This window comes from Aquila chrysaetos, chromosome 1 (genome assembly GCF_900496995.4).
Source record: "Aquila chrysaetos chrysaetos chromosome 1, bAquChr1.4, whole genome shotgun sequence".
Taxonomy (NCBI): Eukaryota; Metazoa; Chordata; class Aves; order Accipitriformes; family Accipitridae; genus Aquila; species Aquila chrysaetos.
The window spans coordinates 83639830-83663707 of NC_044004.1; the positions used below are offsets into that span (position 1 = coordinate 83639830).

The window sequence follows — 23878 nt, forward strand, 5'->3', positions numbered from 1 at the left end:
CCCCAGTCCCCATCCTGGGGGAGAAGCCGGGACGTGGCGGGGGGGCTTTGCCGGAGCCTTCTGGGGTTGGGGGGGGCGGTTCTCCTTCTCCTATCCTCTGGGCTAAAGGCCTGTGTAAAACGTTTCTGCAAGAGGCCCCTCCCGGTGCAGCATCGTCCCACCGAAACCCAGGGCACGCCGTGGGGAAAGGCAGTTCTGACGCTTGCCAAAACCACAGGAATTCCTCCAGCGCGGTGGAGCACGCGGGGGCTGCCCAGGACACAAGAGCTTTTGGGATACCAGCTGGCCGAGGCAGGACTTTGGGCTGTTATCCCCATGGAGATGGGCTTGGGGGGGGGGCGAGGAGCCCCCCAGGCCTGTGGCTGCCAGCCAGGAGGATGCTGGCAGAGTAATTATGGTGCCGTCATCCTCCTCCTCCTCTGCGTCGGAGATCAGCGACCTGGGGGGGTAATGCAGCTGCCCGTGAGTCCCCCGCCCCGCTCCCTCCTGCCTCTCCATCCCTCCTGGGGTGGCTGCCCACGACGGCTGGACCGGGGTCCCGTGCAATGACATCATTGCGTCGGGTGGTGATGCAAGGGGGCAGCCACCCACCCATCCATTGCTAAGGGAGAAGAACGAGGGGGTTTGCCCCGATAACCCACCCCAAGGCAGCTCTCCCACCGACAGCAGGATGGGGGACGGAGCCCCCCCCCCCCCCCCCCCGTTTCTCCCCCAGACCCCGGCCCGGGTGCCGGTGCTCGGCCCTCCCAAATTCCGCAGCTCAGCTCCGGCTCCGCCGCCGCCTCCGTGCCGCCGCCGTTCGGCATTTTAACAGCTCCAGTCGTTTATTTCCTAATGGCAACCACCTACAAAAGGAAGAGGGCAACGTCACGCAATGCGGGCGCCCGGGTGCCGAGGACTGTATATACCGCTGCCATATACATTACCCGCGTGCCCGCCGCGGGGGCCAGTTCCGCAGCAAAAGCCCATCGGGGTCCGCGTGAGGGTGAGACCAAACGTCTTCCCCTCGTGTGTTTTCCGCACGTTTCAACTCCGGCGCATTAAAATACCTGACATAGGCACGTGTTGGGCTGCGTCAGACCTGAAAGGGGGGGGGCAGGGAGCTCTGGTTACCAATACAAGGTGGGATTTTAGGCAATTCAGCTCCCCAGATTTTCAGCTGAAAATAACTCCTGCTTCTCCTGCCCAGTTTTCTCAGCTGCCCTAGCAAACTTGAAGCCAAAGACAAATGCGCAGGCGTTTGGCCGCTCCAAGCAGACGAATACAGGGCTCATCTCTGGGGGGGGGCAGGTATAACTCCAAAAGGAATTTTCAAAGCTAAACTTGAATATCTAACCCTGAATTTTTTTTTTTTTTTCCCCCAGGTGAACACCCAGACACCATATTGTTTTGAAAGACTGAAGAAGTATCTACAGCGTTAGTTGCACTTTCGTCAAATACTGACAGCGCTTTCAGGCAGACTACGTACATCATTTTACACACTCAGGAGCCATCATACTCAGCAAGGGCGATGCTGGTTCTTCTTTAAACCGTTTATCCAAAGAAAGACAAATGGAGATGCTTTACTCAGTGTCTTCACAGCATCAGGAGTATTTTCAGGCCAGGTTCTTTTTAGTGTGTTTTGAGTGCTTTATAAAAGTAAATATTATTGGATAGTTTACAAGCAATATCCAGAAATATTTTTGTGGAAACTAACATGTTAGGGAGGAAATATGCACAGAATGCAGAGCAATTGCATTTTTATTGTTTAATATGAAAAGGAGATTTCTTCCAGTAGCATAGACTGTTCCAATTACATGTTGATTTTCTAATTCCTTATTTTCACCTGCAGGTGCCATGCCTTTCACACATAAAGAAGGAGAGAATGCCGCATCCACAGCCAAGATATGTTTACCAAAACACTATTATCTCTGCTTCCAGAGTACTATGGAACATAAAGGTATTGGTACTTCATATTCGTAGCAGAGGGGAATAAACACGTCGTAATCACAGAGTAGTCACAGACTGCGGAGGTTGTGTCCTACGATGCCCTGACCCACGGCGCTCCAGGACATCTTGCTGCACTTCAAGGTAGGAATGACTTTATTGTGAAGAGGGAAACGTGCTAATCCGCATTGCACAGAAATCCTCTCTCAACTGATGGGAACCAATTACTCGGTCACCAGCGCGGTTCTCTCATAGCTCATTTCAGCCCGACGGCTTGCTCCAGCGCCAGAGAGTTTCTGTACTCCTTCAAGATGAAGTTCAAATGTCTTGCTGTGCTACACGAGCGCTCTTGATTGCTTCCCTCCAGAGGGCACAGAACTGATACAAAGGAGAAAGCAGCAGGCAGCCCGTCCTTTATCCCTCTCCTTTCCTCTTCTGTGTTCCAGCTTTGTCAATATCGCACCCGCTATGAACTCCGGTTTCCCGGAAAGGCCAGGAGCATCTCCCTTGCTGCTGGCAGCAGACAGGCGGTCTGCCACGCTCCATCTTCAGGGGAAACACGACCTCGTGGCTCCTCTCCGTTCTGCCCCACGTGCACACAAGCAAGCGAGCTTCAATAGGAATAGCACAGGATTAGTTGAAAAAAAAAAAATTGTTGTTGCCGTTTTGGAGCAGTACCAGCATGACCCACCTCTGGCAGTGACCTGAAATCCTCTCGTCAGCTCAGAAAACGTGTCTAGGTAAAGGAGAGGAGAGCAGCTGCCTCCTGATTGACTGGCACAGAATGCCTCAGATACCCCTCCTCAAAAAGCAAAGCCCCAAAAGTTACGTGTTCTCGTCAAAAGGGTTGGAGCTGCTATCTGGACGCCCACGCGTGTACCAGGAAATCTTTGGATCACTGGAAACGCACTCCTTCCTTTCCCCCAATTTCGCTGCAACCCGCACTCTTCAATGGTAAGAGCAGGACGTCTGTTTTTAAAAATCAAATTAAATATTTAATTCAAATGCACTTTTTCCAAGACGGTAAAGGTCATGCTATAGGAATAGCTTGAATCCGAATAGGGATTCGGAGGGGTGGCGGTGATGGGATGGCCTGCTTTGTGAACGTCTCGGAAAGGAAGGAATATTTGTTATATTCCAAGGCGCTTACTGTACAGCATCTTCTGGATCCAACTCGCCCGCTGCTGCGTGGGGCAGTACGAGGGGGTGGATGCGTGTAGATGCTCTTCGGAGCACGGCGGAAGCCTGAGGCGTAGGGGACGAGGGCATTCCAAGGAAAAAGTCCTGCTAGTCTGCTGGCAGAGCTGTCCCCCCCGGGGCACGAGCCTGGCTCTAACCCCTGCCACCACCGTCCATCGCCTCCTGGAAAACTAGGATTTTTTTTTTCCTCCTGGAAAATACACAGCTAGGGTCTAGTCTCAAATCAGAAGGAAGTATTGAAGTGCAGAGAGGGAGTGAGGCGGCAGGAAAACCAGTCTTCACCCTCAATTCCTCCTCCTTCTGTATTCAGGATCCTGAAAGGAGCAGTTTTCACGCCTTTTTTTTTTTTTTTTTTTTTTCCAGTTTTCACGCCTTCCAGGTCTCCCCAAATCAAGACCAGCCATCGCAGTGATGTCAGACTCACATTCAGGAGGAAAATTCCAAGGGCTCAGAGTCGGAGGAAGGTCACAGGAAGAGATCAAGAGATGGATGCAGCTGTACACGTTTTTGGTGCGGCACCCAAAAGGCAAAAGCTGAGGCTCCTGTAAAGATGCTTTTGGCCTTTCACGCATACTTCTTATTTCAGGTGAGAGAAAGCTTCGCACTTGCATTTGACTGCAGAGGTCTGGGCGAGGTGCCTATGTGTTTCTCACAAGGGAGTTTACTTCTGATAACTTTGCTTTTAGCCCCTCTTCACTAATGACTCATTCCCCGTGCTGAGTCCATTGGGACACTGGAAAACTCTGAGTGATTCTCATCCACTGCAAATGGCATGGGATATTAAGAAAGCCACTTGGGACTTTCAAAATGCATTTACTTAGGCTCAGAAAGCACTCTTCAGATTTAAACAGATTTCTTATGCTGTTGTCAGCAATTTACAGTAGTACCTCTTTCCCAAGTCAGGGGAACCTGGAAGCGTGTTAAACATCATAACCGGTTGCCAGAGAAAGACATGTTGAAAGCAATTGCTTTTCCTCAGAAGCATAAACCTCCTCAGCTGGCACTGAAATAACTTGAGCCGCCTGCGCTGATGTCAGATCTGAGGAGTACCTGACGTAAAACAACTGGGGAAAAAGAATTTGGTCCCGCACTTTCAGATTTGTTAACTCTAACTAACCAGAATTTTGCAACGGGTTGTGAATACAGCACACAGGGAGAGAGAAGGCTGCCAGGGAATAGACGGCCATCCTATGCGTCCCTTGCTCCTACGTTCTTTCTTTAAGTGTCCATTATTGACCACAGCCAGAAAGAAGATCCTGGGCTACATGGTCAATCTGTTCCAGCGTGCCTGTCCCCGTGCGCTAGGTTTCCTAGGAAATAAAAGGAGGACAAGTTTGAGTTGCTACTTTCAGCTTTTAATTTTTTTCTTTAATGCTGTTATTAGAATGTGTTTGAGTTTCTATGCGAAGGGTCTTGTCTCATAGAGCAGCTCTCGTGTGGAAAGTGGCATGCTCTCTAGTCTCTTAAAGCAGCGTAGCAATGGTTTGGGACGAGTTGAGCATCGGAAGGTCTGTATATTACTTGCCTTAGGTTCTGTAGAGGTGGTTAAGTAATTTGGGATTGGTACTAGAATCTAAGAGATCCTCTTGCACCCTTTTGAGGGTGACTGTAGCGTAGAAGTCTTAGCATTTGGGTCCAGGACCTGCACACCATGAAACACATGAAATTAAATTTATTTAAATGTACTATTATAACTTTGATTTCATGAACACCCATGCAATCTTAATGTTCAATGCAAAACAGTCATCCTAAAAGGAAGGAAAGGAGCAGCTGTGACTCTTCCCTACAGAGTAAATCACTGTTCTGGTACATGTGTGTACCTCTGGATTGATCACCCATCAAATTTCAAAGGGGTTTTGCACTTCCCTCACAACGTGGAACAAGGGTATAAGTAACAGGCTAAAATATTGTGCACTGTACCCGAAAGAAACGGCATAAACTCCTGTAAATTAATACCAAGTAACAAAGAAAAGGCTCTTGCTCGTCCTGAACTACCGTGCCTCCTTCAGCAGCACCACAGGCATCACGTCTCCGCTTCTGTCCCAGGTGTTCTGGTTTGTAGCACCCAGTCGCCCCTCCAGTCACCCATTCCACCCAGTTTGGAGTTCGCTCAGTGTGAGGCCAGCCAGATTCTTTTGAAACTGTGGTCAACTCCAAGTGCTGTAAGCATCCCTGGTGTGTGTCCTTTGGCTTGACTCCAAAGCAAACAGTCCTTGCAAGATCTTGAGAAGCAACCCCCAGGGACTAAGTAATCTATCGGTCTCTCAATGAAATGCACAGTATTGGTGTGGGCTGAAAACAAAGTAGGGCAAAAATGAAAATGCAAATTCCCCCCCCCAGCCATTTTTTTTTAGAAAATGTTACCTAGTGTGACAAATTCCTGTAACTAAAAGGAAAGAAATCTCTTTCAGAGCAGCCTGGAAATCATCTTCATCTACGAAAACACCCTCCATCAATACGGATAGGGATTTCTCTTCCATATCAGCACAGGCACCTGGTCCTAAAACCCAATTATTCCAACAAAGACCTAACGCTCAGAGCCTGAATGCAAGAAATAAGCAAGAGCAGGTATTTCTGTGGGTTGGCAAAAGGCGATTTATATGTCTGAATAATAACATGTGATTTTGCTGACTGATCCTTCTAAAGCATTGTCTTCCCGCAGAGGGTCTTGCCCGTACCTCCGATTTCCCAGTTTTGAAAACCTGACACTGCTCTCCCGTCTGCCGCCCCCCCCCCCCCCCCCGGTGTCACAGCAGCAGCTCTCTGTCCACGCTCTGCCAGCCCAGAAGGTGACACTTCACATTCAGCTCTCGCTGAATAACCCAGCAGGGTACGCCGGTCCCGACTCTGCCATTAGCACTCCCTTACCTTAATATGAAATTTAAAACAGAGGCTTTTTTCCCCTTTTCGCTGCAATTAATAAGGGCCAGTTCATACACAACACCTGCCACGTAAGAGATCTTGCCTTGGGCACCATCTTACATTCAGAGAATTAGGAAAAAACCCATGCGAATAATTCAGGAACGTGTGAAGCCCCTGGAAGAAACCAGATCCGTTTTACACTGTGTTAATATCAATTTACCTAAGCCTGACCTTTCTTTGTGCACTTTAAAAACTTGAAAAGCACTTCTTCTATGTGGAATACAGATGGTTGGCATCTTCCTAAGATACTGGTTAAAGCTGCTAGAATCTCTGCCTTAATTACAATTCAAATGGTGACAGGCTCAAATTGTCTCTTCAAAGATACCTCTCCCCAATACTTTTAAAGAACTAACACCTGAACTTTGTCACATGAAAAACTACCCGCTGGTCTCGCAGAATTTTTTTAAGCGGTATTTTAACAAGCTGTCATCTGGCAACACGCTGAAGTTGCAAGAACAGTTGAAGTTGCAGTTTCCCATTAAAATCGGTCCCTCTCAGGTATTGCCGTTCTGTGAGCCATTCCAGAAGCGGAAAACCAGTGAGTGCAGTTTACAACCACTGTTATTGCCAATTGCGAGCCATTTACCCTAACAGCTTGCGCATAGAACTTTGATTAATAGAGCTTTTTAGCACTCTCAAGTGGCGCTTAGATGGATCTTAGAATTTTTTTAAGACTCTTGCTTATGAAATGTTAGTATTGGTCTTCTCTACAAGAATTTGAGTTCAACTAGACACTTACGTCAGATTTACTTGCCCAGCTTAAAACTATCAAGAACGTACTCAGAGAGTGTAATTCTTGGCAGAATGTAGTAAAACAGAGGTTTAGCTGAGACCTGAAGCCCAAGTGAGTGATACAAACGTCTCTTGTCAAACGCAGTGGGTTGGAAATTTGGCCTCTTAGTATTAATTTTGTTTTGCCTTTTTTTTTTTTAAACATCATTTAACGTTTTTCATGACACCATTTACAATTAAAATCAATAATTACAGACCAAATACCAAAATACTACCGGCAAATTCCGGTGCAAACCACCACACCCGAAGTTAATGCCCCACCGTACGTATCTGTAGCAGAGGCAAAGGCTGTTGCCGCAGGAACGCCGGGCTTCTTTTGCAGGTTTGTGAATGCCCTGTAGGTCTGCAGCTCCAGGTGGGCTTACCACTCGGTGGGCTTACCTCTCGGCCTCAGCGGAGCTGCGTGGAAATCTCCTCTCCTCACTCAGACTGCCGTGCATCGTGCGGGGCTCCCGGCTGTCAGAGCCTTACTGGAGGTACACGCACGACATAGGTCGCTCCTCGCTGCATATATACTTGCTGGATCATAAGCACTGGCATCTGTTTTCCTGCCTTGTTCATATTTGCTACGTGCATACACGCAGCAATTAGATCTCCCTCTCAGCCTCTCCTCTGCTGGGTTAAAACCCCAAAGTTTCTCCAGACTCGGCTAGAAACCCAAAGTTTCTCCAGACGCAGCTAAAAACCCAAAGTTTCTCTAGACTCCACCTCTGAGATGAAGACCTCCCTGTTTTCTTACCAGATGAGCTTTTCTTTAGAAGTTTCGGTCCGGGTCCACTCTTCTTGAAAACGGGCAACCGGAACTGCAGAAAAAAATTGTTGTCGCCGTTTTGGAGCAGTACCAGCATGACCCACCTCCGGCAGTGACCTGAAATCCTCTCGTCAGCTCAGAAAACATTTCTAGGTAAAGGAGAGGAGAGCAGCTGCCTCCTGATTGACTGGCACAGAATGCCTCAGATACCCCTCCTCAAAAAGCAAAGCCCCAAAAGTTACGTGTTCTCGTCAAAAGGGTTGGAGCTGCTATCTGGACGCCCACGCGTGTACCAAGAAATCTTTGGATCACTGGAAACACCCCAATTTCGCTGCAACCCGCAGTCTTCAATGGTAAGAGCAGGATGTGTTTTTAAAAATCAAATTAAATATTTAATTCAAATGCACTTTTTCCAAGACGGTAAAGGTCATGCCTAAAGCACACGGCCCGTCATTTTGCAAAAGACAAAACTTAAAAATGAAAAAAACAGACCCTCCCACGTGAATCAAACCAGAGAAAGACTTGTTATGTTAAAGATTTTATTGTTACGTGCTCCCCAATACAACAAACAGTATCAGTAGTGTACACTTTATAGAAAGAGAAATTAGCTTGGTAGAAAAGAAATCAAAAAGGTACAAGGATTATCTACACCCACATTGTATATATGTAAAAGATAAAGACAGAGAAGAGAATTTGACTTTTGGGGAATTTTAGAGGAACAAACACACCCTATTTGTCTGTTTGAGGCTCAGGGATTGTCTGTACAATCTGTTTAATACTAGTTTCTTGGACCTTCAAAAGCCTTGCAGAAAGGTAGCAGCAATTCTTTAGAGGTGTCGAGTCAATACTTCAGCGGGTTAGATTACACACATCGCGATGTCAGATGCGTCTTGCATAGTGTGACCCTACACTTCCCCGAACAGGACTAACCTACCCCCATTCTCATTTACTTTAAAAGTCTTCTGACAACAATTTTCATCCTTATTTCTTCCTAGTGATTCCGCATAATCACTACACATATTTCTAGAATTTAATCTCCGGGGTCCTAACCTACTTCATAGCATTTCAGAGGTACATATTCACTGTTCTTTTAAATGGGTCGATCACGAGGACTTTTTACAGGGAAGCAAAAATTGCACGTGAAACTTTAATAACCTATTTAGAAATTAAAGATGCCTGTAATAAAAAAAACTGTCATAAGACTTTTTTTTTTTTAAGAATAAGATCAACAATTTCTCTACAGTAGTTTAGTTAGCTTAAATTTCTGTTCTATCCATATGACATAGCATGTACAGGTATCTAATTACATCTCTCTATTTTATCTTGGCAAAAAGAATAGTCAACTGCCCTTAGTGTAAATATTTAGTACATAAAATACTATCAAGAAATCAACTTTTAATAAATATCTTTAGTTCTCAATCCTATATACAAGTACTTTACAGCAACACACAGGAGAGAGTGCGATTGGGTGGACTGTGAACAAGATGGTTATTGACATAAATTACTAGTACATTATTGCAGTCAGATGCATTGTGGTTGTGGAGATTTTGAGGTGAACCATGCTGAAAAATAAATATCTCTCTCACCTTTAAATCAATGCTTCCAGTAGGAACAAAAAAATCTATTTTAGGTCTTGCCACAGCTACTTCTTGTTAGCGCTTATTCTACCTCTGTGATGCTTTTTCAGCTTCAGAAACAACAAACAGATCATCTGGAAAACAGAACTCATTTTTGACTCGTGAACATTACAGTACTTACAGTATATACATGGTTTCCTACACTGGTCTGACCTCTTCGGCAAAAGGAGACTTAAGGGACGGCACTGCTACTCCTGAGCTGAAGCAACGCCTGCTCAGCGTAGGCCGCGGGTGTCGGTGTTCACTCCACAGGCACGTAAAACCATTTCTCCAACCTGTGACTGGAATTACGCTAAAGTTTCTAAACCGACTTCTAATGGGCGGGTGGCTCTAAGTAGACTCACACCTTGAGGGTTACGCTTTTTCCCCCCTGTTTTGAAAGAAAGCATCACATTGTTGATCCTCCAAAAAAGCCCTTTCCTAGTGTCAGCAGATGTCATTCATATGAAAAGGGAACTCCTCCTTTTATGATAGTGCTGCTTTAAAAATCAACTCTTGGAATGGAAATAAGGCAGTACTCAATGGCAGGCACCTAGAATTGTCCAGAATGCAACATAGGTAAACAGTTGTCTGACAGCACAAAACTCTTAAAAATAATACTGACTTTCTGCAATATACAGTATTTACACAACAGCTGCAAATTTGCTCGTACAATATCCGTTTATATAGATAAATTAGCAAAACAAGTCTTATGGATTCGGTTGTTCCACTGCAAAAGTATTTTGTATAGTTGTAAACGTTTGGTACCTCTTGTAGTGGGGCATTTTCTACATGCGAGTGTTTAAAACCAAAAATAATGAGGTGAGTGCTGAGGTCGGGGCCACTTTTCTGTACTAGAGCTCGACTGACGCCCTCAGCAACTTCTGCTCACCGTTAGGAATATTCTTTGGTGCTTTCCTCCGGTGCGTTCAAGGTAGCCAGATAACGCAGCATTGGAGGAGGACGGGAGCAACTAGAAAGTGAACCAGCACTTCTTGTTCTTTGTATTTACAAGGAAGATGAGTTGATGACCTGCAGCGTCCCGCTGGTGGAAAGCAGCGTGCACCATAGCGTCCAGAAGTAAGGAAATCAAACCCAAAGCGCCAAACAAAGCCTCTTTCAACGGCCATCCTCCGCAAGACATTCGCGTTCATCTTTCCACAGTGGAGGACCTCGAAGGCCATCTCTTCTCGGCGTGCTTCTCCCCCCTCCGTGAGGTTCTCGATGGAGAAGGAGCACCCGCGGTGGTGTTGCCAGCTGGCACCACGCCAGCTGGCACCACGGGAACGGCTGCGGCCAACGCGAGGGCGTTACGAGGATGGAGACTGCTGCTGCTGTTGGCAGGTGACCGGTGTAGCAAAGCGAACAGCCTCGAGGTCTTCCTCGCCTGAGGAGCTCTCCATTGCGGAAATTCAGCACCTTTGGGCTGGGCGTTGGACGGGGAGTCGTGCGCGTCGGCGTTCTCTCCTGCGAAAGGAAGCCCGCCCAGAGAACTTCTCCCAGGCGGGAACTGTGCGTAGCGGGGCACCACAGGGGTCGGCATCATCAAAGCCCTCGGCAGATCGCTCCGATCAAACATCGCTTCCTCTTCGGTTTCAGCAGCTTCCGTGAGGAACGGCGGTGGGAGCGTGCTGCTGCGCTTGCTGCAGGACTCACAGCACAGCTTGTTGTAGCCAGGGATGGAACAGTAACGTGCGAGCACTTCCATCTGACAGAAGATAGATTTGTCTCCTATACAGGGCTCGTCTGCAAAACAGATGTAATGGCGATTGTAAAACCTAGTGAAGAGCACCAAAACGCCCGGAGGACAGCATTTAGATGGGCACTGATAAAAGCTCTGCCTACGTTTCATGAACGATGGGCAACTACGATTAGGCAACCTGAGATGCTTCATCCCCTGACAGAACCCACCACCACCCTAAAAAATAACCCTAGTTGGGAAGCAAAGATATCGGTGGTCACTTTGACAACGTCAGCTTCTGCGCACACCAGAAACGAAGAGCCGTGGGAAGGCATGTTATCTTTGCGGAGGGTCACAGGCAACAATTTCCAGTGCTAACCTACTAGAGCTCCCACATACTGGGCCAGATGTGGTTCTACCCACCCCAAATCACCTTCACTTGTAGCCTGAGGAAGTTATCTACCAACAGCACTAAAAACAATGAAATCTTCCCTTAAAGAAATTAAATCCCAAGCAATACCTCTCAAAGATGCCTTTTACATGATGTCTTAAAATAAAATGTTATAGTTGGGTAAAGTTTTGTTTGAATAAAGTCGGAGTTTTTCAGTGACCTAACCATAACTGGAGAACTGATGGAAAAATTTTAACTGAAAGCTCAGACATAACATGCCTTGAAGTTAAGTGTGTGGCATTCCCTTTCCCAGTCAGGGAAAAGATCTTAGAGAGGTCAAAGATGTATTAGAGATCCCCAAAACGTCACTGTTTCTTTAAGCATTTGCTGGATGTCTGTTCCACAAACAGAGATGCAGTGGTCACGTTGGACAAAACTGGTAGAGAGGAAAGCAGTAACGCAAAAAGTCAGAAGAAAAATAAGGCTTTGATATTGAGCTAAGAGCACATCAGTACTCGGCCAGGCTCCTTCAGACTGTCACGTGAGCTCAAAGGTGAAGTCCTAAGTTTTACTGTTACCAGGACTGGGACAAACACTGAGAGTTTGTAACTCTCATGAGTAGGTGGCACCGTTGAGAATTTATGTTCTTAATCTTGCAGTCTGTTGTACTGACTACATCAAGGTACAAGCTCCCTGCGTAGTTTGGTATTCTGTATGGGAATGCGCGTTTAAATTAAAACTTCACTCTCGTTTCACAGGAAAAGTCAAATTCTCAGTTAGTATCTGAGCAGAGCTGTGTCAAGGCACAGAAGACGACGGGAGGTTGGCTCCGGGCCTTTGAAATGAGCTGCACTATTTGCAGATTTTAAAATGAGGAGATTTAATGCTTGCTTTTTATTCTCCTCCCTGTGTCTAACTCATCCTACCGCTCATTTATACTGTTAATTATCTGTGTAGTTTGGAGTATCACGTGCCTTGGCAGCATGAACACCCAAGAGACTAACGCAGGAAGGCACCTCGGAAGGTCACCTCGTCCAGCCTCGCAGCAGGGGCAACACCATTCCGAAAAGCATCTTGCTATGTTAAAGTCAATGCTCCTGTAGGCAGAGAGGGGCAACCGCCTTCCCACAGACACCTACAGGGACCCTCAGAACAGACCGTGCCTTTCAGTGCCGTGTTCCAGCCGAACCTGTCGCTCTCCCACGGAGGACTCAGCCCAGCGACTGGGACTCTTGAGAAACACGGGGCGTCTGTGTCTCCCCTCAGTCTCCTAAATCGGGCGCTAAGGCCCTGGCAGGGCTCCAGAATCAGACCAGGACCCTACAAACATGTTACCCGTCACAGGACATAAAACCAGCAACGGGGACAAATGAGTAGCTGGCTGCATCCTGTAACGATTCAAACACTTCAGGGAGAGACCAGCAAAAAGTTTCCATTGGCAGAATTTTCCTAAGATATCACGGCTGGTTGAAATGGTATTGATGGGTTTTACTTAAGATAGAAGTATGCAAAATTATCATGTGAAAAGCCAAAAGTTAACCCCAGCTATTGAGAAGATCTGTTCCATGCCTAGTCCTCCATTCATAGTTAGCAATTCCGTAGTCAACATTTTCATGAGCAACAGATGGCATGTAACACCACTTATTAAGCTCTGCAATTAAATTAGCTTTCTGTACAGCGGTGTTTTTTCATCTGTGTAGACGCTGCCGCACCACACGTCAACAGTATGTTAGGCAACCAATTTTCTTGTTTTAAAATATTAACTGCAGCCCAACCTCTCCATTTACACAATAAGTGTAAATCAGCTTAATTCCACTGAACTCAGTAAACCAGTGGGGTTGTGGGACCTTGTTTATAAATAGCAAATTACACAACTGCGGCACGTAACACAAAAATTTTCTTTGCTCCTCATCCCGACGTGTTTCCTTGCATAGATGTTTGTTGGTTCTTGACAAACCTAGCATTAAACCTGCAGCTTTGCGTGGAAATACACGTACTCCATGAAGGCACTATAAGACTATTTTCAGCAGGAAATTAGCATGGGAAATTCAAGGGCTATATTTATAATTAATCTAAACTAGAAAAGCTAATATTGAAACACAAATCTTTGCATCATATATAGAACAATCTTTATGCTTCTGTGTAAACGAAAGCACCTGATCTGGAAAATTATGGCAATCATCTTGTTAACGTACTGTGATTTACGTCAGTATATAAGTCAAAGCAAATAGTATCACCTAAAGTGACTAACCAAAACAGAAAGTACCAAACAATTATTTTTGCCTTTCCGTAGTGACAATGCATCTTATTTGGTCCTTTTCGCCCACGGTTAATTTTTGTGATACCGGTTTGTGATGGTTTAGATTTCATGACTCATGCGACAGTGCAAAGATTTGGTTTTGTACTTATCTACTTTCAGTAGGTTCCATAAGTACAATCTTGGAGCTGTATACTCACATAATCCCTTTTTTTTATTTTTTAGGTTAATTCTGCACAACCTAGTCAACCATTTCCTATTCAGTATGTAAGTGCTTGTATCCTTCCGCTGATGTTCACGGTAAAAGTTCTCCTTCTCACAATTTGTTACTTGCTTCACGGTAACTAAGAGCAGAAGACACAAGAAAGCGTATCGGCTCCCTAGGGAATCTTTAGAAGATGAAGCTACTAGAATATAATTTAAATCAACTAAAAAATTTTCACATTAGATTTTAGAATTGAAACAGCTCTTACAGAAGGCATCACTGTAACTCTAAGTACATTGCTTGCTGACAGCATCCCATTGAGAAATCTCGCTGAAAGTTGGTATTTAGGGACTAAAATTTAAAACAACACGTGCTTTCTTCATTTTGTATCTTGTGTTGCAAAGCAGGGACAGCTTGTATAAAGACTTTTCGAGGGTCTGTTCTATACAGGTTTTTACGTGGCTCATCTATTTGTCTGAGCACCACAAAATCCATTCTTCTAATCTGGCACAGCCACAGAAACATGACTGCTGCTCAGATTATTGCTATGCACCTGCAGGATAAAATTCTACCTCCTCTTTCCTTCTAATCACAGAAACCTATAAAGCTTAAGTGAAATATCTATGGGAGGTGTCCTCATTTTTCCACACTATGAGACTCAGCTCCACCGAGGCATACGGTGGAAGAGCTGGTGGCTCTTCTCCCGTATGCAGGCACATGTTTTTTCATGAAATGGAAGAGAAATGCTAATATGCCACATAGCACAAAAGAAATCGCACCATCTGCGGCAAATGTTCAGGACAACTCCATTAAGATTAAACTCTCAGCAATCTTGCACGCAGGTAGTAACTTGATATAGACTAATGTTTTGCTAAGTCTAAAGCCCTGAAAATCAAGATAGCAATCAAGGCTATACAGATTTAAAAGTAAAAGAATGCCACGCATAAAGAGGTTATCTACATGCCATGACCATGCATAAAGAGTTCATCTACATAAATATTACCGAACACGATCGATATTTTAGCTGTATTCTCCCAAAACACAGAACGTGGTAGAAACCGCATCAGAAAAGTGTGGCGAAAAAGAGATGGCCTGAAAGAATACGGCCAGCTACTTACTGCTCGGTAAAAGTTATGGCCCAAACCCCTGAGCAGAGCAGAGAGGTCTGAGCTCAAATAGAGGAGGCGGGCTGTTGACAACCCACGGGGACCCTGCGGTTTTGGCACCGGCAGGAGGGACTTGGCTGGATGTAGCTGTCCGTGCCCTCGTAGCTCACAGCGGTTTCGTAAAGCTCAGGTCTTTGCTGAGTTTGCTGAATCAAGGCCAGGGGTATCAGTGGCCATTAGTTCACATTTTTTTAACAGCTGTTGCGATGCGTTGCTGCGTCCTCTCTCTTTGGGCAGAGCACCTAGTGTTTCAGAACGCTGTGAGGCACCCCCCTACTTGTGACCATAGAATCCTTCCTTCACTGGGGCAGGCGAGATGGGGCGCATATCAACACCCAAACCCCTAAAAATACAGTGAGTGTTAACCCATGCGATTCGACCGCCGTTTGTAAAGGGCCCGTACAAGGCCACCTATTGCTTATATGCCACCTAAGTGGATCCTAGGTCTTACAGGTCAGTGGCACTTGGCTCTGAGCACTATTTATGGTGAGAGAGACGCAGTACTCTCACATGGAGAAAAAAAGACGGTGCGCTGCTTACTTTTGAAAGGTAGGAATTTAACACTGGCTATTTGAGAAAATCCCAGCTGATGCTTAAAGTACAGCTTCTTTAAGGGGGTGCTTAAGCACAAGATCAAAACTATGTGAACAGTTTTGCAAAGATGTAGCCCTGATTTCTTTCAGTTTCAGAAATATCTTTATCACCAGTGAAAAACGGGATTTTAAACCTCGCACTTGTTTACAGTCTCACAGACTGTGATTTGCTCCCACCTAGTGGATACAACGTTTTATAACTCTCCACTGCTCCCACAATTGTTTTCTGCTCTGAGTTCTTTCTCTGCCAGAAGACAAGAGCAAAAGCAGACACCTTTACCAGACTTGTGGGAAGCAGTTAGATTCACTCCGTGCGAAAACACGCTGCGCCTTCTGAGAACTCTTACTCTATTGTTTCCACCAGCTAGTGATCAGAGTGTTAGGACTACCATGAGGGATTTAAAAAACAAATAAACCCCAAATCTTAGAGAGTCATGGACCCAGAGGAAGAAAGGCCTTGTTGTCATAAAATGCTTAAAAATCTCTTCAAAAAATCCTATGAGAACAATATAACGAGATTCCTAGGAACCTTATTAATGCAATGTGGTTCCATTTTTATGTATTTTTTTTTCATTTCCTCAATTGGCAGGCTTGCAAAACTTATCCTGGGATTTAGAGGCTGAACAGGGTTTACTTTGGATTGACCTTCACCTCTAGCACAAATTTTTGCAAATGCAACTCAGGCTAACACGTTTAAACCCCCTATTTCAGCATGGTTACAAGAGAGACCCTGGCGTGCGAGAAGCACCGATTACCTGGAGCTACGATATCAGTAATGTGCTGGACTAAACAACAGGGTGCTTTTAGCTGGAAAAAATCGTGAGAATCTCCAAGGAAGGGGTGCATTTTCTAGCATGCAAGAGATGAACGGTGCTGTGTGGTTGTCACCTGACAGTGTAATATCTTTAAAATGCAGTACAGTACAAGTTTGGTGTGCACACTACCTGTTCATAAGCATAGGCTCTGCCTCGCCTTAGAAACCTGTACACATTAACACAGAAAGTTCACAGAAAGCTTAGCTTTTATTTCGACCAACTATAGGTCTCTTAATTTTTCACTGGAGTTCGCTCAAGGATGAAATCCGTGTCTAACACCTCTACCCAGCACTGTGCTATCTAGACAGGCTGCACCGAGACAGGAATTGTTACCCTCATCTACTGCAGTCATTTTACGACGTTCTCTTACCATTGCAGGGGGCGAGTTTACAAACCCTCACTGATTCTGGCTTTTCTCCATCGCACTGGTCACCAGCACGGCACAGGATCTGCCGGGTCTCGGTTCCCTCCCCGCAGGTCACAGAACACTACAAAACAGACACAAGACGACTCAGGACATTCAGCTTTCACAGCAAAGTGCAAAAATTAAGGTGTCTAAAATAGCCCAAGGTTGGCTTTCAGGTCAAGCTATACATTCCAGCAATTTGTTTTGAAAGTAGACTTTAGTGACGGCTGACGTTATGGAGAAATATGCAGAGGAGGATGATGTTTTTTTTCCTTGGTTCTTGCTTTCTGTAACGTTAAATTTATTATTAGTGCATATTATGAATTTTTGCTACTTATACTTCCCGTAGCCCGATACCTGATCTTGGCAGTGTAACATAAAGAGAATACAAAGGGCAGAGAAAACTCAAGTGTTCACTGAGTTAGCTGTAGGGTTCAGCTGTCTGTTCCCAAGTCATTATAACAATATCAACGCTTGCAGAAACTCTGTGATTCCAAAACAGTCCGAGCTGGTAAAAAATGTTACGCTATCCTCAGAAGCGGGGAATTGAGAAGTTGGAAACTTGGAGAAAACCAAGCAAAATGTCAACATTCGTTTTGCAGGATCGTGTATGTGATATTGTGAATATTTTCCTTGCCGGTTTCTGGAGAAGTCTCCAGAGCTATAGAAGCCCGTGAAGCTGGAAGGCATTACCTGCTGCAGATTTTCAGGTTTTGGAAAACTGTCCGGTGCAGTCCGGAGCTCTGAGCCCAGGCACAGCTCTGACTTCGGAGGCACTTGGGAGATGTTAGCAAAGGCACGTTACTCGCTCACGACCGCTGCTTGCCTACCTCAGACCAGGGTCCAGCTTTCCACTGTGCGGGGCACGGTACCCGGTTGCACGGCCTGCGGCTCTCGGGGCGATCTCCGCTACAGTACTTGAAATGGACGGAGCGGTTGGCGCCGTCATGAAGGGGTTGAATGCAACGCACAGTACGGATCTGGTAGCCTGAATTCCCACAGGTTTTTGTGCAGTATTCCCACTCATCTGCTGCCCAGCTGGGAAGTAAAAAGGAGTAAGATGCCATCGCAACTTTTACCTGTTATCCAAACTACTGTCGGGTCAGGCAGCCCTTAGTATACGATATTTTTGTGATGAAACCACTCAGTAAGATCAGTAAGCATTCCTATACAGGTGGAAAAAACCCATCCGTAACACAGGAACTCCAGTCTAGAAAGCTGTCAGCATCCTAGCAAATTTGGCTTGGGTTAACTTCGACACCTACCACAAGGAGCAATCATTTACATCTTTATGCGAGACATACTTACAGAGGCTGTGTGCATTCTTGAAGATTGCACATTCTACGAATGGGCTTTGGCTTTTTGCTGGCTTCACAGAAGCTGCGATGAACCATTTTGTTATCACTTTTCCTGCGGCACCCGTATTTGGTGTACTGGAACCCTGGAAAATATCGGCAAAACAGGCCCTTGTTAGAATTTTTGGTTTAAACCTAAGTTTTATGACCTATTAAATGGTTTTACATGACAGATATTTATGAAGTATTTAAACATGCTCACGATTTGTTCAGTTGTCAGGCACAAGACTGCTGCACAATGCTCCGTGGATGCTATTTATAAGATGACACTGTGATAGGTTTTTCAGGCCAGAAGGGACAGTTACGACCCCTTAGTCTAACCTCTGCATTACAGACAAATCACGGCATAGAGAGGGGAGAAATTACCTCCTAAACATCAAGCAGCCGGTCACCGGCTAACCTGGGAATGAACCCAAGTCTTATTTTAGTGTTTTTGCTACCAGAACACATTACCTGCTCAACTGCTATATGTAAGAGTTGAAGTTATTTTGACATTTGCATTCCCCAATCTTTGCATAAGAGTAATGTACGTACCGCAAGTACAGTGAACACTCAGTAGCATAAATGTCCCAGTCTGTACTTCCAAGGTGGCTCTGGGTAGTGAATTTAAACACCTAAAAAGAACTTTTTCTTTCTAGGCTGGCAGTGTGACACTTTTGAATAATCAGGCACTTAAGATATTTTAGGCTTGGGTACCCAAAATAACAAACTGCTTTTAAAAAACAGGAAGGCCAAGATTTCTAAAGCCTTCACGTCCCCCACCTTTTACTTTTCCGCTTTCAGTAATTTGTCATTCATTAATAGAAAGTGCTACGGCATCTGTTTACCTCCACCACAGGGTTTGGAGCACTGCGACCAACTCTTTAACGCCCACTCAAAAGTATCTATTTCTTCCTGTAGGACATTGTTGCTGTTGATAGTTGGTACTGAATCCTCGTGAATGATGTATTTGTAAGTCAGGCTAGATCTTGTGTCATTCTCCCGAGGAATGATCTATTAATAATCAAATGTAAACAGTGGTACAAAACCAGAGCTATTATTTATTACTTTGCAAAGTAAAGAAACCAAGGCCTGGCTTTTAGGGGAAACATGGAAACTGCTAGTTAACTCATTGGGAAAAAAAAACAAATTGGTTTTTGTCTTCACAGTTAGAACTAGCAATAGTACAATCAATAGAGAGCCATTTAAAATGACATATGTTTCTAGGCTCTAGCTGGCCAAGTAGGACACCATCATCTCAGATGAAAGGAAGGTGTGGCCACATCATTGACCTGGCTGAAGAGTAGGGCTGGTCTCGGACATGGTTTGCCATGCCGTGCCCCTTTTTGGTACACTGGAAGCGTCCCACTGATGTCCGACAACGCAATATTTGGCTACTGATTGACACATTACCGCTGCGTGACCAGGCAGCAGTTTACAAGAGAGGGTAACAGCTTAATGAGAAAAGGGCTTTGGGCTATCAGCCGCCTCGTTGGCACGTGTCTTTCAGAGAGGTCTTGCACAGCCCCGTTTTATCTCAGCGCAAGCTCCACGCTGGCCACGCGCTTTTTATGAGAGACAAACCCACCGTATTCCTGGTGCTTGACACGTAACCTACCAGCACAACCACCGCATCGTGCAAGGGCCCGTCAGTGTGGAGAGTTTCTATGTCGTCTTCTATGTTGTACTCCCACTCCACGCCCAGGTCGATGAAAGATCGGGATCTGGCCTCCTCCCCTTTCCCATTCAGAATATAGTGTCCTGTAGCCTGGTTCTTAATTGCTGAAAGGATTGAAAACAGTGCCGGTCGTGCCTCCTGTCATATCGTCGGCAACCATAGTAGCTTATGTGGAACTTGACAGGAGACACTACAGAAGGCAGGCCTTTTGCAAAGAAAACCCAAAACACCGAGAGAAAGACCCCCCACGGCCATCTCACGCAGCCTCCGAATTCCAGTTTGACGATAGATGCATTCGCGTATTTGCTTCAATTTTGTACCTCCTCATCCACGTGAATTAGATAGAGAACTAGAGAGAGGCACTTCTTCCTACGTAATGCGCACATTTCCCACACTAGCCCTAGTTCCCAAGAAGCACGGGTAGTAGCAAGGAACTCAGGTCAAATCTTCAGAACTGCCCGTCTTCCTTATTTGCGCAAGACCAAAATCAGTATTACTGGGAATGCCTATCAGTGTAACAGACACCTCAGCAGACTTGAAGTGCATTTCTTATTTTCCTCAGATTCTGCAAATGACAACTTTTTCATCACATTTCAGTTTCTTTTCGTACATATGTATGTACGAGATGCTAAAATCAGTCAGCAAAGAGCTGAGGCATTTGAACCCCTGGGAAACTACTTGGTTTGGGGTTCCTGCAGCACACCTCAGAAGTCACGTAGTGTGGGGATTATTATTATTATGCTCCAATTAGAAGCCAATACATTAGATATCTGAAAGATGGACCCTCACTTTTTCTTTCGTACAACTTTTTCCAATGCAGCATAAAACATGATAAAAAAAACCCACCTATGCAGAAATCTTACAGGTTCCTATGATTACAGTAATCCATATGCAGGAGCTCTGCAGTACCTAGTGGGTAGCTTCACGAAGCCACTTGCCGCCAAAGCGAAGCTATGCTTCTCTGAAAGTTACTCTCAGGCTATGCTTGGTCCAAAATGAAGCTTTTGGACCTCAAAAGCTAAGTTTCCCCCTTTGACATTATCACAGTTGAAACAATTTCTTCTTTTTTTTCTTTTCTATTCCTACTTCTTCTTAGTAACTAATCCAACTCTGCCTGAAGGGTTTACAACTCAGACACTGCCCTAGCACATGAGGAACTGATTAAAAGACCGTTAAAATCCATGGAAGATCTCACCCCTCTCCTGTGAGCTAAAAATCCCTTAAGTGTTAGAAAATGGTAAGCAGTAAGATACAAATTGATTGATAACAGTATGAACTGTCCTATGTGAGAAAAAACCGAAATGAAATGGACTACAAATATATCACAAGTTCCACAATCTTCTTTCCATTAAAATAGTTGTTGCTTACAATCTGCAGCAAATAAGAATAATTAAAGATACTGAATTTGATTTACATAATAGAATACATCGTTTTTACCCTGGCAGTGCCCCTTTAAATATGAGTGATGACAATCTTTTGTTAGTAAACATGCAAATTGGGATCAGTTTAATATTTGGAGAATTCAAATGAGAAGTAAATGTCTGTTTGCTGAGTTTATGCTGTAAGACTCAGTCCTTAATGTGCAATTTTGAAGGCCCATATTTACCCCAAATGCTTTAATTTGGTTATCTCATTTCTCAGGTTCTTCTGCATGACTGCCCCATGCTTCGCATCATGCCTCAAAGCCAAACCTGAGGAGAAACACTTACCAAGAAAGTGAGGAGAAGCCTCGTCTTCTTGGATAAACACATGTCGAGCACCAGGAGGGATATCAAACATCTTAAGGTACCCTTTGGCATGTGTAGTAGTCAATGGAGAAAGCAGAGACAGAAAGAAAAAGTAATAGCCATGGTTAGGAGCGCGCTACATGACCCAGCTTCTACTTGCAGAAGAGGGCATCCATCATCAACTGAGAAGCAGTGTCAGAAAGAAACTGAGCAAATAGTTTTGTAACGTATTTGACAAGACCTCCTTGTGTTTTTTCTCTGTCAGGGAGAGAAGAGAAACCAGTTACAAATCTATTTGTCACTTGACTAGCTACACTGCTACAGGCCGTATCAATCAACACTTCAGGCAAAAATATGTTTCCTATGTTTCTCAGCGTACGAGGGGGAAAACCACAAGTCTTCCTGATTATTTTTTCCAAATCGCTCATCAGCCCGGTCGTTAGATTTGAGTTTACTTACTGCCGTGTTATATGTTAATGTCTTAAGTGTGTCTGCTTACTTCTGAGACATCAAAGACTGGAGAAAGGTGGGCGTAGTACAGTGTGCTGTCGCTACGCGTCAGAAAAGGCTTGTCTGTATGGAAGTTAACCCAAACTATTTACAACTGGGAATGTAAAACGCATAAATTAAATTGCTAGTGCTGAAGTGACGGGGCTGAATTCAACTCTCTACAGCTAAAAGTAAAAAGCTGTTCCCAAAGAAAGCAATTCTTATTTTAAATTTCAATTATTTATCAGTCCAAACCACAGGTAATTACTGTAACGTTAAGTAAGTGTTTTCATTAGGAAGGCTAACATCCCTCCTAGGGACCTGTCAACAGATGCTTCTGTATCAAGTTTTAATCAAGAGCATCATAAGCACTCTGAGCGCACGGTATTTTAATATTTCTATTATTTTCTCTTTTAACAACTGCAGATTTAATTACAATAAATCTCTGTAGATGCCTTTTATAAGAGCTGAGTAAGTTTCTCTCTGTTTTGTACTCTGCTATGCAATCTTCCCGAGTAATCTAGCCCCGCTATAGAAGCAGTGTAGATGTGACAAGAGTTTTATTATTTATGCATTGCAAACACAAGATGTAGCATTTAAGTACCCCTGTTTCATCCTGGGTATTCTGGGACTAACGAATGCATCGGTAGTTTGTCATGCACCTGACATACTACAGCTCCTCGGAAAATCTAAGTGAAGAAAGAGAAGAGCTAGGAATATGTAGCTCTACGGTCTCGGCTGACGAGTGACTGCGCAAACAGCATTTGCCAATCTTTTCATTGATCGTCTTCTGAGCATAGGAAATGGAAAGCTTTTGCCTGATTTGGCGTTATCTATCGCTGTCTCAACGGAGGTGAGAACTGCAGCAAGAACTCTCGAGTTGCCATGGATGCCTCTCTTTCTACAAGCACCTGAAACTTACCCAGCGTATTTTTAAACTCCTTTGTTTCAGAAAGGGAAATATTGCGAGCTCCTTTGGGCAGTGTAAACGCTCCTCTTGTCTTCCCTTAAATAGAATGTCTGTAATTAGTGCTACGGGAGCCAAGTCTTGTTCTTTCATTGACTACATTTGTTGGCCAGATGGTCTTTACAAGTGTTAAATTACGTTATGTGTTCAAATGCATTTCAAGCAGAATTAGACACATCTAGCAAATGTTAATAGTCAATGAAAGTCAAACCAGTGAAAATTCAGGTAGGTGATTTAAGTTGGATACTTGCAGATTTCATTTTCCAGAAACTTGAATTCTTTTTGGCACCTCTTGCTTAAATGTTTTCCTGTTGGAAGAGGTCAATTAGTCTTTTTAATGACTGGATTGCCAAAGTTAGGGTAAAACAAGGAACATTTCGTAAACACTTTATCACTTTCATAAACATTTGCAAGTAAGTGGCTGATTAACAGCAGTCTTCCCTGAACTATCTCCTAGCACTGCCTGTCCCTTTGCATTGTCGTAGTTTCCAGACACCGAAAATACTGTGCAAACATTCAATCGTGTGCTGTCAGCCTGTCTGACAACGCAGCGGTCCTCGGTGGGCCGCAGGCAGAAATGCTGAGCCAGAACGTGGCAGGGTCATGGGCATACTTTGGCCTCTGCTGGCCTCTCGTTTGCCCTGTTCATCTCCCGAGGAGTAAGCCAAACCACAGGCTTAGGCAGTCCACGGACTGCGAGCTAGGAGCTGCAAACCATTGGTATAGACAACAGAAACCAGACTCATTAGAGAAAGCTCTTATTGGACTGGATCCAAAGTTGTGACGTGAATATCCTCTCTGCCCCCAAAATTCCAATCATTTTCTTAGTGAAAAAATCTGAAATGCTCTTAGAAGGCTGAGCACTTATTTCTTCTGATTACTTTTTTTTTTTTTTTTTAAGAAAAGCACAATAGCTGCCAGCTCCAGAAACACACAGGCTTATATATGAGGCTCAAGTTAAA

General features: G+C 44.7%; 1 protein-coding gene across 4 annotated transcripts in view; it reads right to left on the reverse strand.

The window, feature by feature from the left end:
* Positions 1–8365: 8365 nt before the first annotated feature.
* ADAMTS3 (ADAM metallopeptidase with thrombospondin type 1 motif 3) overlaps positions 8366–23878 on the reverse strand; it is a 128276-nt gene continuing 112763 nt past the window's right edge. The window contains exons 16-25 of one of the 4 annotated variants that reach the window (XM_041122759.1): positions 23168–23224; positions 22872–22955; positions 21443–21523; positions 19674–19837; positions 18904–19069; positions 18030–18162; positions 17552–17759; positions 16686–16803; positions 13737–13880; positions 8366–10953 (exon numbers count right to left, since the gene is read on the reverse strand). In XM_041122759.1, coding sequence (XP_040978693.1) covers positions 10358–10953; positions 13737–13880; positions 16686–16803; positions 17552–17759; positions 18030–18162; positions 18904–19069; positions 19674–19837; positions 21443–21523; positions 22872–22955; positions 23168–23224 — 1751 coding nt within the window. In that variant the 3' untranslated portion in view covers positions 8366–10357. The remainder of the gene's footprint in view (positions 10954–13736; positions 13881–16685; positions 16804–17551; positions 17760–18029; positions 18163–18903; positions 19070–19673; positions 19838–21442; positions 21524–22871; positions 22956–23167; positions 23225–23878) is intronic. The other 3 variants (XM_041122765.1, XM_030016096.2, XM_030016106.2) reach the window with 3 other exon arrangements.